The 16,902-nt window shown below is 43.9% G+C and overlaps 1 protein-coding gene across 3 annotated transcripts in view; it reads right to left on the bottom strand.

Moving 5' to 3' along the window:
• ANPEP (alanyl aminopeptidase, membrane) overlaps nt 1-16,902 on the bottom strand; it is a 171,179-nt gene that overhangs the window by 15,439 nt on the left and 138,838 nt on the right. For all 3 annotated transcript variants that reach the window (XM_063925823.1, XM_063925821.1, XM_063925822.1), the window contains 2 exons: nt 16,513-16,660; nt 13,403-13,494 (listed from right to left, as the gene is read on the bottom strand). In XM_063925823.1, coding sequence (XP_063781893.1) covers nt 13,403-13,494; nt 16,513-16,660 — 240 coding nt within the window. The remainder of the gene's footprint in view (nt 1-13,402; nt 13,495-16,512; nt 16,661-16,902) is intronic.

A 16,902-nucleotide genomic window follows, 5' to 3' on the forward strand; every position in this document is an offset into this window, starting at 1 on the left:
TGTGACAATGCTGATAGTACAGTGACTATGCCGATAGTACTGTGATAATGCTGATAGTACTGTGACTATGCCGATAGTACTGTGACTATGCCGATAGTACTGTGACAATGCTGATAGTACAGTGACTATGCCGATAGTACTGTGATAATGCTGATAGTACTGTAACTATGCTGATAGTACTGTTACTATGCCAATAGCACTGTAACAATGCCGATAGCACTGTGACAATGCTAATAGTACAGTGACTATGCCAAAAGTACTGTGACAGTAGCGGATCTTGCCACGGGCAAGCAGGACTTTTGCCCGAGGCGCCGCCTTCCGGAGGGCGCCGGCGCCATCCGGAGGGCGCCGCACCATGGCAAGATCTGCTGCTGCTGTGCCCCCCGCTGCCCGCTGTCCCGCTGCCCGTTGTGAAGGGAAACTAGACGCTACGCGTCTAGTTTCACTTCGTGGAGAGGACCTTCACTGTAATGATGTGCGGTGCGCGTTGACGTCATCGCGCACCGCACAGCAAAGGTCCTCTCCACGAAGGGAACTAGATGCTTAGTGTCTAGTTTTCCTTCGTGGAGAGGACCTTAGCTGTGCGGTGCGCAATGACGTCATCGCGCACCGCACATCCTACTACAGTACAGGGGGCGTAACTGACCACGCCCCCTGTATGAAGCCACACCCCTAATGCCGCCCGGGGCGCAAGAAGCCCCGGAACCGGCCCTGTACTGTGATAATGCTGATAGTACTATAACTATGCTGATAGTACTGTTACTATGCCAATATTACTCTGACTATGCCGTTAGTACTGTGACTATGCCGGCAGTACTGTAACTATGCTGTCAAAGTCAGAAAAATATCTCTATGCACACTACCATATTTGCACCTCACACAGGTCCGTGCTGCGCATGCGTACGCTCTCCCGTACGTGCGCATACTTACAGTCGCGGGCACCCGCAGGCGCACGGTATGCGTATTTACGGTAGAGTTTATGTGATCGTAGCGTGCGACTCAATCGTTACATATTTTCACTATATAATGTATTTTGTAGATCATGGTCCCTTTGATAGATTCTGAAAGTTTGGTTAATGTAGAATGTTCATGAACAGAGAAATCCCTCTTTGTTTGATACGAAGGGACAGACAGGAGTAATACAGTGGTGTTTAGTACCCATCGGAAGAGTATTTAATTAGCAATATTCCGGTGTTGGTTTGAAGCGGATTAATCGCTCGTGCGAATAGTTATGGACATAAGAAGTTTATGAACATTCACTGTATTTGCACTTACTTATCCATGCGGCGGGAAACCCAGTTTCCCTCCCACCTGAGCTGTTGGAAATAGTCACGGCCCACCTGTATGAATCAACCTATGACCTTTTGTTATAATGCGAGGAGGAATTCCTGTGTCCAATGAACAATGAGATTGTAGGGACCATTGAATTGTATTGTGTGTGGGGCATAAATAGACAAGCCGATCACATCCAGCTCTCACTCTTCAACGGTTATCATTGCTGAAAATCGGGAGCTGGATGTCCAGAGGCGCATGCGATCGTTTCCCCTTGTGCGTAAGTGTTTCTCCGCAACCATATTGTTCTTACTGTTATTGTGGGCCATTTCTCTCTCTCTCTCTCTTCTCCTCTTTCTCTCTTATTTTTCCCTTAAAACGTAATTGTATTGTATTGTATTTCCTGTGTAGTTATCTGGTTAGGTAGTCTATGTTATATTGTAGTGTATGACTTGTATTGTGTTAATTCTTTTGCAAGTATATCATTCATAATATATATTTATTAGGCGTTGGACCCTAAGCCCAGGTATCTGTGTATTTCTTATAGTGTTTAGTATTTTCAGAGCGTCGGTGACGCTCAAACAGCTTTTGAGTTAATAAGGTTATACTGTGTTGCATTTACAATCTATCATTACACTAAGGTTTTACTGCACAATACACTGTTTATGGTTTAGATACAAAGGTTTAACATTGTTAGCGTCAGCGCCGCTGGTGATCTCCTCGTGGTCCCGAGCGTCCACTACGCTATAGCGAATCATTACGTTAGTCAGCAGCCAATAGCGTGCCTGCCTGTGATCTCTTGGCCGTGAGCGAACGTGACGCTTGAGCGTCTCGACCACGGCTAAGCGATTGTTACGCAACGAGCGTACCCTTACGGTACTTCATACGTAAATAGCGTACAGTGTTCTTAGACCTCATAAAGGGTTTTATATAAGATAAATATTCAGCTTTATCAATTGGCGGCTCGCCCGTCCTTCACATATCTGCACTAGGTAATTTCAGCAGACATTATCCAGCAGCAAAGGGCGGGAGGTCATATTCCTCGTAGTGCTGTTTGGATAAGCGTCTGCTTCTCTTAGTAAAGGGTGCTGAAGGAATCCGGGACCGGAGGTAAGAACAAAACGATAGTTTTTTTTTTTTTTAAACTGTTTATTTTTCTGTCTTGCGTACACACGCACGCACATATATATATCTGCATTTCTTTTTCATTTGTGTATTTTCGTATATCACTCTCCTGTTTGCCAGTTTTATAGTTGATAAACGTGCTAAGAGAGATTTGCCGCTATTTCATAGTTTAAGAGTAAAGGTAATATAGTTAAAGTATAGACAAACACACAGCTCTGCCTGAAAGATAAGGCGAAGTCAGTGTGGTGTGCGGTAGATGATCGAGGATCATCTACATTGATAAAACGTGTTAGTTGTGTTACGGTGGACAAAGACTGGTGTACACGTGTCTCTAACAAAGGGAGACTCGCGTACGCAAAGGCCGACGCACGCAGCGTAAATTACGCAACGGAGCGTCTGGGTACGCCCACGTAACTCAAGTCACACGATAGTGTTGATTTTTAAGTAACGCAACAAGCGATAAATAACGCAACAGGCGATAAATAGCGCAAATCTATTTTAAATTCGAAATTTAAATTAATAGATCCTTCTCCTAATTTGTAACACATCTGGTCTAAAGAGAAATTTCTGCGCAGAAATAGAAATAGAAACAAAAGTGTACATGTGGTGAGTGAGTGTTTTTACATACATTTATACAATTTTGAGGTTGAACCAAAAGAAATCATCGAGTTCTCGTGAGGTACATACGTGTAAGTGACATGCACGGTGGCTAGGGAGGCATCCTTGGTTAAACATAAAAAAATTGAGCATTAGAGTATAGCAGACCAGGAGGTCATACTGTAACAGACCAGGAGGTCATAGCAGACCAGCAGGTTCAGGTACAGCAGACAAGGAAGTCCGCTATACAGTCCACAGGCACAACACCAAAAAAGGGTTGGTGCAACACCCATATAGGCCATACAAGCTCTTGCTGAAGGAATTCGCAGCCGCAATTTTCGATTCCGCTGGTCGCTCCGTACATACGATTAGTTGCTTATGTGCTGAACGATTGTACCGCACGTAATTGTGTGCATTAGTAAACCTGACCGGTACTATTTGTGTACGAAGGTCATAAACGCTATTTGTACATTCTGACGTGATTTGTGTAATTTTTTATTTTTACAAAGGGAAGTTCGCTGGTCACTCAGGAATTATCCAACAACCTCACCTTTACTGGAAAGAGTAAGTGTTCTGCGGATATCCCTCGCATGTTCCAGTAAACAAAGGTTAAATAGGTGCCCTGTGTCGAGTACGCCAGCACCATATCGGTGTGATCAGGTCGTATTGGTCGGCGTGGGCAGAGTGAGTAAGGTGCTCGGTAAACCTTACCGTCAACCTATCGTGAATATCTTGGTTTTTTGTAAGGGTCCGTAACACCTGCAAATTATGGGGGCCAGTTGTTCAGGAAGGGGGCGATCAACCTCGGTTCGGGTTGATTCCATAAACCGACCAGTCGGGTCGGCAAGGTACGTAATGTGTGAAAAGTACGGAAGTCACACAGAAGCTTTATGTGATGAATGGGAGAGAATGACAGTACATGACGGGGAGAAATTCCCAAGAGTAGGTAGCTTCAGCTCAGAAGTGTTAACGAATTTAAGGAGAAGGATATGTCTCATTAAATCAGCAAAGAGACGAATCAAGCATTATGATTATTTGCAGTTGTGGCAACAGGAGGGTGACATACAGAGAGGATTGGCTCAGGCGGCGGGATCTGGCTCGATCAGGAAACTGATAGCCACGGCCCCACCGCCACCATACATATCGGGAGAGAAATTGGTTGCGGAGAATGACGCACTAAGGTGTAACAAACAAACACTTAGCAACTGTGTAAATGTTAAAGATAATGTTAACCAATTAACCAATGCAAGTATTAACCCGTGCAAGTTGTACCCTGTTTTGAACTTTCCTCAGGAGTGTGATCAAGAGGACGAATCGGCGACAATTTCAGCGCTCTCTCTAGCAGCCACCATAGCAGAGACCACAGTAGGCACAGCTCCACCCCCGAGATTAGTAACAAAGGCCCCTAGCGGAGGGATAGGTGAGGTCGTATCAACGGGTAAGTACGGCACCATACACTATGCTGAAACTATTTCACCACAGCCTGTAGAATCTACACAGAATGAGGTTGTTAGAGTTAATCCTGTTAAGGTAATAGTAGTTCCAAATTGGAAAACAGACACTTCAGGAGTCACTCCTGTTAGGAACATTGCCATGTATAGCCCATTTTCCCGAATGGAATTAAGGACCATAGTGTCTGAATTCCCTGACCCTAGAAAAGACTTAGTTGCCAGCCAAAAATACATCAGAGACCTAGGTAACACGTTAGAGCCCAACAACAAAGACTGGCAGATATTGCTGAGAGCATGTTTACCCTCCAATGTTGACGCAACTCAATTTTTAGCTGACTGTGGATTAGATCAGGATGTACCTCTTACAGAAGTGTACAACAAAGACAATGTAAAAAGAATAAGCTTACAGTTAAAAGAGTATTTCCCAGCGGTAGTTAAATGGAACAAGATATTCTCCATTAAACAAAAGGAGTCAGAAACAGCTACAGAGTATTTTCACAGAGCATTATTAGAGATGGCAAAATACACAGGCATAGAGGACATTAAAACAAACATAAACCATCGAGAAGTAGCAGTATCGGTACTGATGGATGGTTTAAAAGAGTCATTAAAGACTAGGGTACAGACCACACAACCATGTTGGCGAGGTCTGTCTGTGGCTACTTTGAGAGAGGCTGCTATTGATCACGACCGGAATATCACCAGACACAGGGAACAACAAGGTGATAAGTTAATGGCAGTAAGTATACAGGCCTTGACCACAAAACAGCCTGTGTTAATATCACCAAACCCTGTGGGTAAGTCAAATGTGGTAACATGTTATTCTTGTCACAAACAGGGACACTTTGCACGAGACTGTAGATCGAGAAATATACAAAAATCTTATCAACCCCCTAGACAACGACACGATACACGACATTGGGATCAGGGTCCGCAGAAACGGAGTTATGAGCCACATGCAGGGGAAACAAAAAGATATCCCCCGAACAGAGACTGGCAAGCCTCTGGTAGCTCCCAATTAACTCCATCACAAGTAGTTGCTGCCAGCGGGATTCAGGGAGGTCACCATACCCAATAGGGGTGTGGCCATACCTGTAATCTGCAGCCAGTAAAATTGATTGCAAGCCTTGGAAGTGAACCCGAAATTGCAATCAATGTAGCTGGTAAATCATTAAACTTTCTTGTAGATACAGGGGCGGCCAAATCAGTGATAAATTCGACAGTGGGCATGAGAACCACTGGTAAGACAATTCCAGCCATAGGGGTAACGGGAGTAGTCCAGCACTACCCTGTTAGCAAACCAGCCGAGATTACAATAGGGCCTTTACATACCAAGCATTCCTTTTTGCTGGCTGCATCGGCACCGACTAATCTCCTGGGAAGAGACTTACTGTGTAAAATGGGGTGCGTCATTTATTGTACTCCTGAAGGTGTATTCTTGGACATACCTGAGAATCACGCTCAGGAAGTACGAGACATGTTAGACTCCCCATCAAAATTAATGTCACATACCATTATGACAAATAGGACTCCCTCCCAAGTAGAAGAAATGACATCTCAGGTACCAGAGTCACTTTGGACTAAAGATGGACAGGACACTGGATTAATGGCAAACGTAGCTCCGGTAGTTGTACAAGTAAAAGATGGTAGGATAGCTCCAAAAATCCCACAGTACCCTCTGAAGCCAGAGGTGGAGTTAGGAGTTTACCCAGTAATAGAGCGCTTGCTACAACAGGGTATTCTGGTAAGAACGTCCAGCACTGCCAATAGTCCCATCTTCCCTGTGAAAAAGAGTGGGGGGAGGGGTTACCGGCTAGTGCAGGATCTAAGGGGGATTAACAAAATAGTTGAGAGTCAGTTCCCCGTAGTGCCAAATCCAGCTGTCATCCTAATGCAAATCCCTCCCACTGCGAAATTTTTCACTGTTATTGACCTCTGCTCCGCTTTCTTTTCGGTACCTCTGCACCCTGACAGCCAATATTTGTTTGCATTTACATACAGAGGAGTCCAATACACATGGACTCGATTACCACAAGGATTCATAGATAGTCCAAGTATATTTTCCCAGGCTTTGCATGATTGTTTACAGTCTTTCCAACCAGTGAGTGGATCAGTATTAATACAGTACGTGGATGATCTACTACTGTGTTCTGATTCATTGGAAGCATCCCTGAAGGATACGAAACAGCTCCTGTTTCATCTTTCAGACACAGGACACAAGGTTTCCAAAGACAAGTTGCAATTATGCCAAACTAAGGTAAAATATTTGGGACACTGTCTAACACAAGGACTGAGACACCTGACCGCTGATAGAATTCAAGCAATTAGAGACATGACTCTGCCACAAACCCAGCAACAGATCAGAACGTTTTTAGGAATGTGTGGGTATTGCCGTAACTGGATCCCAGGGTTTTCCATTCTAGCGTTACCCTTGCAGGAGATGGTCTCCTCAAACAAACCTGATCGGATTTCGCATACAGACGAGTCTGAGACAGCATTTGAGAGACTTAAACAGTGCCTAACGCAGGCACCAGCATTAGGTATGCCAGACTATGGGAAACCCTTTGAACTATACGGAACAGAAATTGCTGGTTGCGCGGCAGGCGTACTAACCCAAAAGCACGGTGATGCCAGCAGGCCAGTAGCCTATTACAGCGCTCAGCCAGACACGGTAGCGTGATCCCTCCCCACATGCTTGCGAAGCGTTGCTGCGATAGCATTGCTAGTAACGAAAAGCGAAGATGTCGTGCTAGGTCACAACCTCACAATTCATACACCACATGCAGTGTCAGCCTTGCTGAATTCTGCCCAAACCAGGCACGTCTCATCAGCGCGGTTTACAAGATGGGAATTGGCACTAATGGCCCCCGTAAACATCACCATAAGGAGATGCAGTACATTAAATCCTGCAACATATCTCCCAGGTGTGCCTGGACAGGCACAAAGGGTGGAGGATGAGAGTGGTGGGGAAGGAGGATTTAATACAAAGGAAGACACACATGATTGTATGGAATATTTGACCCAAAATTTTACTGCAAGGCCTGACATCAGTGACAACCCACTGGAAGATGTAGAAATTACGTTCTACACGGACGGTAGTTGTCATAGACAGTCAGACTCGGGAGACTTGTGTACTGGATACGCAGTCGTAGATGACCAAGGCACCATAGAAGCGGAACCGCTAGGCCCACCTCACTCAGCCCAGGTTGCTGAACTGGTCGCCCTAACCAGAGCATGTGAATTGGCTAAGGGCAAATCAGCCAATATCTACACCGACTCTAGATACGCATTCGGGGTAGTCCATGATTTCGGAGCCCTATGGCGCCTCAGAAATTTCATGACGGCAGCTGGTACACCGGTAGCGCATGCAGCTCACATAAAAAGGCTTCTAACAGCGATACAGGAACCCGACAGAGTGGCTGTTATCAAATGTAAAGCACACACATATAGCCAAGACCCAGTGTCACTTGGTAACAGCCGAGCAGACGAAGCTGCTAAGTTAGCAGCTGCTACCCCCAGACAGACAGACACCACACAACTGATGGTATTTAATACCATCAACACACAGAAGTTGTGTGAGATGCAAAATTTGTGTTCCACACAGGAAAAGGCAGTCTGGAAGGCAAAAGGATATGGCCAGGAGTCCTCAGGACTCTGGACAGATGGACACGGTAAACCAGTGGCCCCCAGAGCATACCTTCCATGTTTAGCTGAGGCAGCTCACGGGCTGACTCATCTGGGCAAGGAAGGGATGTGCAAGTTGGTAAGAGCATATTGGTGTGCCCCAGGATTTTCATCTCATGCGAGTAAAAGAGCAATGTCATGCCTTACCTGTTTGAGAAAGAACATCGGAAAGGCAATACCTACAGAACCATCTCATATCCCACCTGCCGGCGGCCCTTTCCAGGTAATACAGATTGACTTTATTCAATTACCCCCTTGTCGAAATTTGAAATATGTACTTGTTTGTATAGATGTTTTCTCAAATTGGGTCGAAGCATTTCCGGCGGCCACAAATACCGCTATGTTTACTGCTAAGAAAATTGTGCAGGAATTTGTATGTAGATATGGTATCCCTAGAATTATCGAAAGTGATAGGGGTACCCATTTTACAGGTGATGTCTTTCAAGGAATGTGTAAATTGATGGGAATTGATAGCAAGCTGCACACTCCATACCGTCCACAGGCGAGTGCGAAAGTGGAAAGAGTGAACAGCACTATTAAAAATAAACTGAGTAAAGTGATGGCAGAGACAGGATTGACATGGCCAGAAGCTTTACCCATTGTACTGTACAGCATCAGAACCACTCCCAGGTCCCCTCTTAATCTGTCTCCCTTTGAAATCTTGTTTGGTCGACAACCGCATGTTATGATTAACCCTCAGGATGATTTGAAGTGTAACAATGAAGTGACTGTAAAATACTTGATTAACATGAGTAAACAGTTAAGGAATCAAAATGATAATCTGAAGTTGGTGATTCCTGATTTACCAGATAGTAATTGTCATGACATTGAACCTGGGGATTATGTAATGATACGGAATTTTCTACGCTCAGGTTGCCTTATTGACAGATGGGAAGGACCATACCAGGTCTTATTGACTAGCACTACAGCATTGAAGGTTGCTGAGAGAGAGACTTGGGTTCATTCGTCCCACTGTAAGAAGGTTGCTGATCCAGAGAGGTCCCGTGATAAGGAACAGACGGTAGAGGTTGTATCACTGGAGTGTCTGTTCCAGGAGGATTGAGGCGGCACCTGAGCATTGAAAATCACAAGACCAAAAGCAGTTGTCGATCCCCTGTTCCCTTTTATTGTTTTTCTCCAACTTCCCATCCCCTCTCCCTCAAATTATTTTTTCCCCCTTCTCATTCTTCTCTGTTTCCTCCTACAAGATGGACTTGCCCCAAGAGACGGTGATCCGGATTTTCCTGTTGACCATGATGTTGACCAGAGCAGTCTGTTCCGGCGAGAGTACCATGGAGGTCGAGAGAGGTTCTGGAATGGGTTCTGATGATAAAGATGGAGGCGTAGTTTTCCAAGAACAACTTAACCAACAAGTAAAGGCGAGTATCAGAAAACGATCCGATAGCATTGACCATAGAAGGAATTGTGAAGGATTGTTAGCTGAAGAAAACTGTATCTGTCGGCTCTGTAACAATGTCATTGAGGATGGGTGCATAAAGAAATGCCAATCCAGTTTTAATATCCATATGGACCGGCATCCATTGAGTGACTATCACTCCTTAGTGGGTAGTGTGTTAAATAAAACAGATTGTTGGGTATGCTCTCAAGTACCTCAAGGTCATAGCAAATCAGGGCTAGTACCATTTCCTTTAACGTTAGGGGAGGTACTTGAGTTAAGTGGTGGGAGACCGGTGGACAGGAGGTTTAATATCTCCAGCCCTCCTAGTTTGAAGCTCCACCAATACCATGTGGATAGGTCCCTATTATGTTTTAACATCTCCAATCCCCGAAAGCCAGGAAATTGGGAAGTATCATGGAGTAACCAAACCATGACCTTTTCACATAGAGCAGATAGAATGCCTACAGATACAGAGCTTATACGCCACATAGCCAGTAGAGGAAAATCTTTCCGATATAGGTATACCTTAGGAAATAGGATTACGAGAGTTGGAGAGGTATCACCAGGATACTGTGCACATATCGTACAACCTGATACGTGTACTAAGCAGATGGAAGAATTAGGGTTAGGAGATTTCACATGGAAGGTGTGTAATATGGTTATGTCTTACTCCGTCCCATATGTTCTCCCCGATGATGCATATTTCATATGCGGGAGAAAGGCGTATAAGTGGCTTGCCCCAAACTCTGAAGGATTGTGTTATATTGGAAAAGTACTGCCTGAAGTAATGACTGTATCACATGATAAAATGAAAGACATACACCGTGTTGCCCAAACTCCTTATACTCACACCCATTACGAGCACGTAGTTAAACGGCACCTGATAGAAAGAACAGAGCATCCAGCCTCTGACATGATCCATGAATCCACCGGGATTCAGTTTCTAATCGCGTTAGACATCACTCGCACCACCAGAGGAGTGTTGAATTATAAATACATATCTGCGCTTGCAAATTTGTTAGATAATATCACTGAAATGTATGATGACACGTTTAGGTATACTGGAAGAGAACTTCAAGCTTATAAAACAGAACTGGTACAGCATAGAATGGTTCTTAATTACCTCACAGCAGTGACAGGCGGATATTGTGTCACACTGGCAACACAATACGGCGTGAAATGTTGCACATATATTACGAATAGCACAGAGGATCCGGTCGAGGTCATAGACCAAAAGATGGACGATATTCTCCAACTGAAGTGGGAATTTCGCAGGAGACACAATCTCACTCTTGCTGCTGTAGGTAATGAGCTGACTGGTTGGGTGTCATGGTTGAACCCGCGAAATTGGTTCTCTGGTTTAGGAGACTGGGCTCAAGGAGTCATAATGGATGTTGGGAAGTTTCTCCTATGTATCTTAGGTGTTATCATAACGATTGGTTTGATATTTAGATGCGGTCAGGCTTTAATGAAGTGCAATCGTCGTACTAGGGTAATGAGTTTAAGGAGTGAGGAAACTGTAATTCCCATGGATCTGATTTATGACCCAAATGTAGAAACAATGATGTGATGAAAATGCGATTTCTACGGTCCGTTTCTTTCACCTGTTTTTCCGTTTCCTCCAAGGTAAAAAGACCCACTTGGACGAGGAATTTGATGAGCCGATATACAGACAACAGAGGGATTAAAGAAGAAGTTTTGACAACCTGATGCACAGATTTTTGATGAACTTTGCCATAGATCCCCAGTTTCCCTAGGAATTTTAAAATTACGCTAGCCCAACACTTTTGTAAATCTATGGACATTGACAGCTTTTGCTCGCACCTTATGGGCAAAAGCACAAAGAAGACTGCAACCAACAGACACCAAACAAGACCTCAATCGACGAATGTACATTTACCTGACATAGAATACCACCGCATTTACCGTAATTATGTATTTTCTTCATTTCTACAACCCTCAGGTAATGACACACATAGTCGATAGGGAATACAGGCACAGATATCAGCAATCACATATCTCCCCCATTCATGTATCATCAACTAAAATGTGCTCCCCCATTTTGTTACAACCAAAGCCGAAAAGAGCTCGGTAAAGTTTGACAGCCCATCCACAGACCCGTACCACGGGATAAGAAGGAATTCAAATGTATACTTCGCAATACCTCGAAGCTTGATTTAAAACACGTACGGCACGATGATACATGACCCCCAAGCACGGATTCATACACACATGCTTCTGCTATCTCACTAGGTCATACCCTTTTTTCCTACCTTCTCCTCTCCTCCCCTACCCAACCATGTAAATGTATTAACCCCTGACATATATTTTTCTCCTTTTGAAATGTTTTAGGAAGTGGCAGTTATTGTTGACTGCCAAAGGGTGGACTGTCAAAGTCAGAAAAATATCTCTATGCACACTACCATATTTGCACCTTACACAGGTCCGTGCTGCGCATGCGTACGCTCTCCCGTACGTGCGCATACTTACAGTCGCGGGCACCCGCAGGCGCACGGTATGCGTATTTACGGTAGAGTTTATGTGATCGTAGCGTGCGACTCAATCGTTACATATTTTCACTATATAATGTATTTTGTAGATCATGGTCCCTTTGATAGATTCTGAAAGTTTGGTTAATGTAGAATGTTCATGAACAGAGAAATCCCTCTTTGTTTGATACGAAGGGACAGACAGGAGTAATACAGTGGTGTTTAGTACCCATCGGAAGAGTATTTAATTAGCAATATTCCGGTGTTGGTTTGAAGCGGATTAATCGCTCGTGCGAATAGTTATGGACATAAGAAGTTTATGAACATTCACTGTATTTGCACTTACTTATCCATGCGGCGGGAAACCCAGTTTCCCTCCCACCTGAGCTGTTGGAAATAGTCACGGCCCACCTGTATGAATCAACCTATGACCTTTTGTTATAATGCGAGGAGGAATTCCTGTGTCCAATGAACAATGAGATTGTAGGGACCATTGAATTGTATTGTGTGTGGGGCATAAATAGACAAGCCGATCACATCCAGCTCTCACTCTTCAACGGTTATCATTGCTGAAAATCGGGAGCTGGATGTCCAGAGGCGCATGCGATCGTTTCCCCTTGTGCGTAAGTGTTTCTCCGCAACCATATTGTTCTTACTGTTATTGTGGGCCATTTCTCTCTCTCTCTCTCTTCTCCTCTTTCTCTCTTATTTTTCCCTTAAAACGTAATTGTATTGTATTGTATTTCCTGTGTAGTTATCTGGTTAGGTAGTCTATGTTATATTGTAGTGTATGACTTGTATTGTGTTAATTCTTTTGCAAGTATATCATTCATAATATATATTTATTAGGCGTTGGACCCTAAGCCCAGGTATCTGTGTATTTCTTATAGTGTTTAGTATTTTCAGAGCGTCGGTGACGCTCAAACAGCTTTTGAGTTAATAAGGTTATACTGTGTTGCATTTACAATCTATCATTACACTAAGGTTTTACTGCACAATACACTGTTTATGGTTTAGATACAAAGGTTTAACATTGTTAGCGTCAGCGCCGCTGGTGATCTCCTCGTGGTCCCGAGCGTCCGCTACGCTATAGCGAATCATTACGTTAGTCAGCAGCCAATAGCGTGCCTGCCTGTGATCTCTTGGCCGTGAGCGAACGTGACGCTTGAGCGTCTCGACCACGGCTAAGAGATTGTTACGCAACGAGCGTACCCTTACGGTACTTAATACGTAAATAGCGTACAGTGTTCTTAGACCTCATAAAGGGTTTTATATAAGATAAATATTCAGCTTTATCAATGCCGATAGTATTGTGACTATACTGATAGTACTGTGACTATGCCGATAGTACTGTAACTATGCTGATAGCACTAATATGTACTTACTGTTCTGTTAACGTTGCTGGTCTTCTAGTCCAGTTACCAGTCAGGCCTTTAAAATAGTTGAATAATGGTTGGACTTGTTGTTGCATGTAAACCTATAGTAGAAATAGTGCACATTTAGTAAGGACCTATATTATTATCTTTTATTTGTTAGGCACCACAAGGCGTACACAGCGTGATCTATTCTGTACTTTCTCTACACCACCTTGGAGATAGAGTACTAGCTACATCTGAAACATCAGATAACTACTTAAAATGTATTGAGATTTTTGTTGTTATTAACATTACTATTATCCCTATAAAGACCTGAGTACCATCCATCCTAGGGCAGTATTTAACTGTTTGAAAAGTCAATTGGGTGTCTTTTTTCCCCCCATCTAATAGGCACCCAATGACTTTTCAAACAATTGAATTACCCCCTTATTCTCCAAGTATTTATGAATTTATGACAGGCCATAGGAGCAAATAACATTTACTGTATTCAGACAGATTGCTGGGCCTCTGTCACTATATATGTATATATATATATATATATATATAGTTTTTGGGGAGCGCCCTACTATTAGTTATTGATTGTTTAAAAGCATATGACTATTTAGAGCATAGGTTCTCAAACTCGGCCCTCAGGACCCCACACAGTGCATGTTTTGCAGGTCTCCTCACAGAATCACAAGTGAAATAATTAGCTGCACCTGTGGGCCTTTTAAAATGTGTCAGTGAGTAATTAATACACCTGTGCACCTGCTGGGTTACCTGCAAAACATGCACTGTGTGGGGTCCTGAGGACTGAGTTTGAGAACCTCTGATTTAGAGGATGGAGTGAATGAATAGTTCATTCCTTAGACTTGATTTCTATAGTACACCCAATTACTCCTAAACATATGTGTATATTTATAAACAATTTGATATCAATAAAACATAATTAAAAGAGTTCACATATTTTGTAAGTTTGATTTTTTTCTAATATACATTCTGTACACCCGTAGGTGTCAGCATACAACCAGAGTGGTTCTTAACCAGTTAGATTGGTTTATACAGTAAACAACAACATTGTCATCCAATGCATTTTGTCTGTGGTGACTTCTTCAGGGGTGTTGATAATCCTTAACCGAACTTCTCATATTTGGATAGTAGTATAAATTAAATGGCTACAGGGTTATCTAAATAACAGTTAAACGTTCCTTAATGTGTATTTCAAGTTGTACAACTTTACAGCACTAATTTTGTGGTCACTATGTTGATCAGAAAATGCTGATAGAGAGGAGCCGCCGGAGGTTAAATGGAGCAGCAGCGGTCGGGAAGCAGGAGCTGTTTTTTTATTTTTGTGTGTGTTTGACAGCGACAGGGGGCACAACTACTGGGGGCACAGCAACAGGAGGCACAACTACTGGGGGCACAGCAACAGGGGACACTACTACTGGGGGCAAAGCAACAGGGGGCACAACTACTGGGGGCAAAGCAACAGGGGGCACAGCAACAGAGGGCACAACTACTAGGGGCAAAGCAACAGGGGGCACAGCGATGGGGCACAACTACTGGGAGCACAACTACTGGGGGCATAGCTACTGGGGGCATAGCTACAGGGGGCACAGCTACAGGGGGCAAATCTACTGGGGGGCACAACTACTTGGGGCAAACCTGGGGGCATAACTGTGGTCATGCCCCTCCTATGAATCCACGCCCCTATTTTTTGCCGCACGCCTCAGGCGCGCACAAACTTTTTGCAGCTGGGGGCGCCAGTGGGAACTTTCGCACTGGCTCCACAAGGTGTAGAACCAGCCCTGCTGTTTCAGCTACATTGAACAATGCACAGGGTCAGGGCCGGTGCAAGGTTTCTCTGCACCCTAGGCAAAGCTTCAGCCTAGTACCCCCTAACCTGCAACTCCCCCACCAGCAACCTCCCAGAGACGAGATGCAGGTGGCCACTAGTTGGGATGGGTGGGAGGGGGGGTGAATTGCATCATTATACATATACTGAGAAAAGGGGCGACACTCAGGACTTTTAAAGTGAAAAAGGAAATTGTAAACAAAGTCACAAAATTTTGTGACATTGTTCACAATATACTTTCACTTTCAAATCCTTGAGTGACGACCATTGTTTCTCCCTATGTACAGTATACACGCTAGCTGGCATGTTAGGAATCGTATAGGACACTGAGACCAATTTCACATTTTGCTGCGTGCCGAATATATATATTGCATCGGCATATGGGGTCTGGTGGGGATATTTAATTGTATATGTGTATACATACTTATATACACACATATATATAATTGCATGCTCCTTATTGTGTTCCATTCGCCTATCTATAGGTTCATGACTGATCCCCTTCCTTCCATAATGTACTGTATTGTGCCCCAGTGCCTGTGTTTTCCTTATTATGCTGTATGAGTGGAAACCACACATCGGGCTGTAAGATCTGTACTGTGTCTGGTTGCACAGAAACCCCCATGGGTTACTTACCTAAAAGTTTCCTTGTTTTCCCTCATAATTGTCATGGTTCCTCTTACAGGTGGCAGCAACAGCTGGGTTCAGACATGTAGTCAGATGCTGCTTGCTGCAGGAGAGCCGGGATCCAGGGGCCTGGAGGAGGTGCATAAGGGCTACGAGGAGCGGCCGTGGGGGCGCCCCTCGGGAGCCATAGTTACATCTGCCTGCTATGCACCATTACACGTGTCAGCACGGAGGAAGTGCTGAGACACTATGTGGTACAACCTGATAGCGGCGGCTGCACCTGATTAGACCCGCAGCAACTGCCATCGCAGTGTTAACGGAGGAGGTCGCATACAACCTTCAGTTTTTTGCTAGATGAATTCAGTGGCGCCCTCAAGGGACCGGCGCCCCTAGGCAGCTGCCTAATGGTAGAGCTGGCCCTGCTCAGGGTGAAAGTACTGCAGGTGTATGTAAGCGACCATGGATTTTACCTCTTGTTTTAGTCAGCTGTGAGAGCTGTGCTCTAAGGGACACTTTTGATGGATTATTTTGGTAAATAATCCTAGAAAAGCCCACATGTACTGTAGTCTTACTGTGTTCAAGTGGGAAAACAAATAAAATTAGCACAGGAGGTATTACATGTAAACAACATGAGGTATATTAAGTGCTGGCTTGTTACCTTCATTGAGCCATACACCTCTGTGCGATCAAACATCTGTGTAAAGTAATTGAGGTTGCTTATAGCTGCCTGCCAAGGCATGTATTCCACTTCTTCAGATAGGAATGTGGTGGTTTCAAGCGCTCTTGTAGTTTGTATTATCTTAGCTCTGAAATACAATAGACAATATCAGTAACTCCCATCTACTCAACTCTACAGTCTCAGGATGGAAATACATGTCTCTCTCTCTCTCTCTCTCTCTCTCTCTCTCTCTCTCTATATATATATATATATATGTACTGTATAAATATATATATATAGATTGAAATTGAATGAACAAGTACACCATACAAGACCTGCTTGAGCCATCTGGATATAAGTTTATCCTATATGCTTGATTGAAATATTGAT

This window comes from Pseudophryne corroboree, chromosome 6, assembly GCF_028390025.1.
Source record: "Pseudophryne corroboree isolate aPseCor3 chromosome 6, aPseCor3.hap2, whole genome shotgun sequence".
NCBI lineage: Eukaryota > Metazoa > Chordata > Amphibia > Anura > Myobatrachidae > Pseudophryne > Pseudophryne corroboree.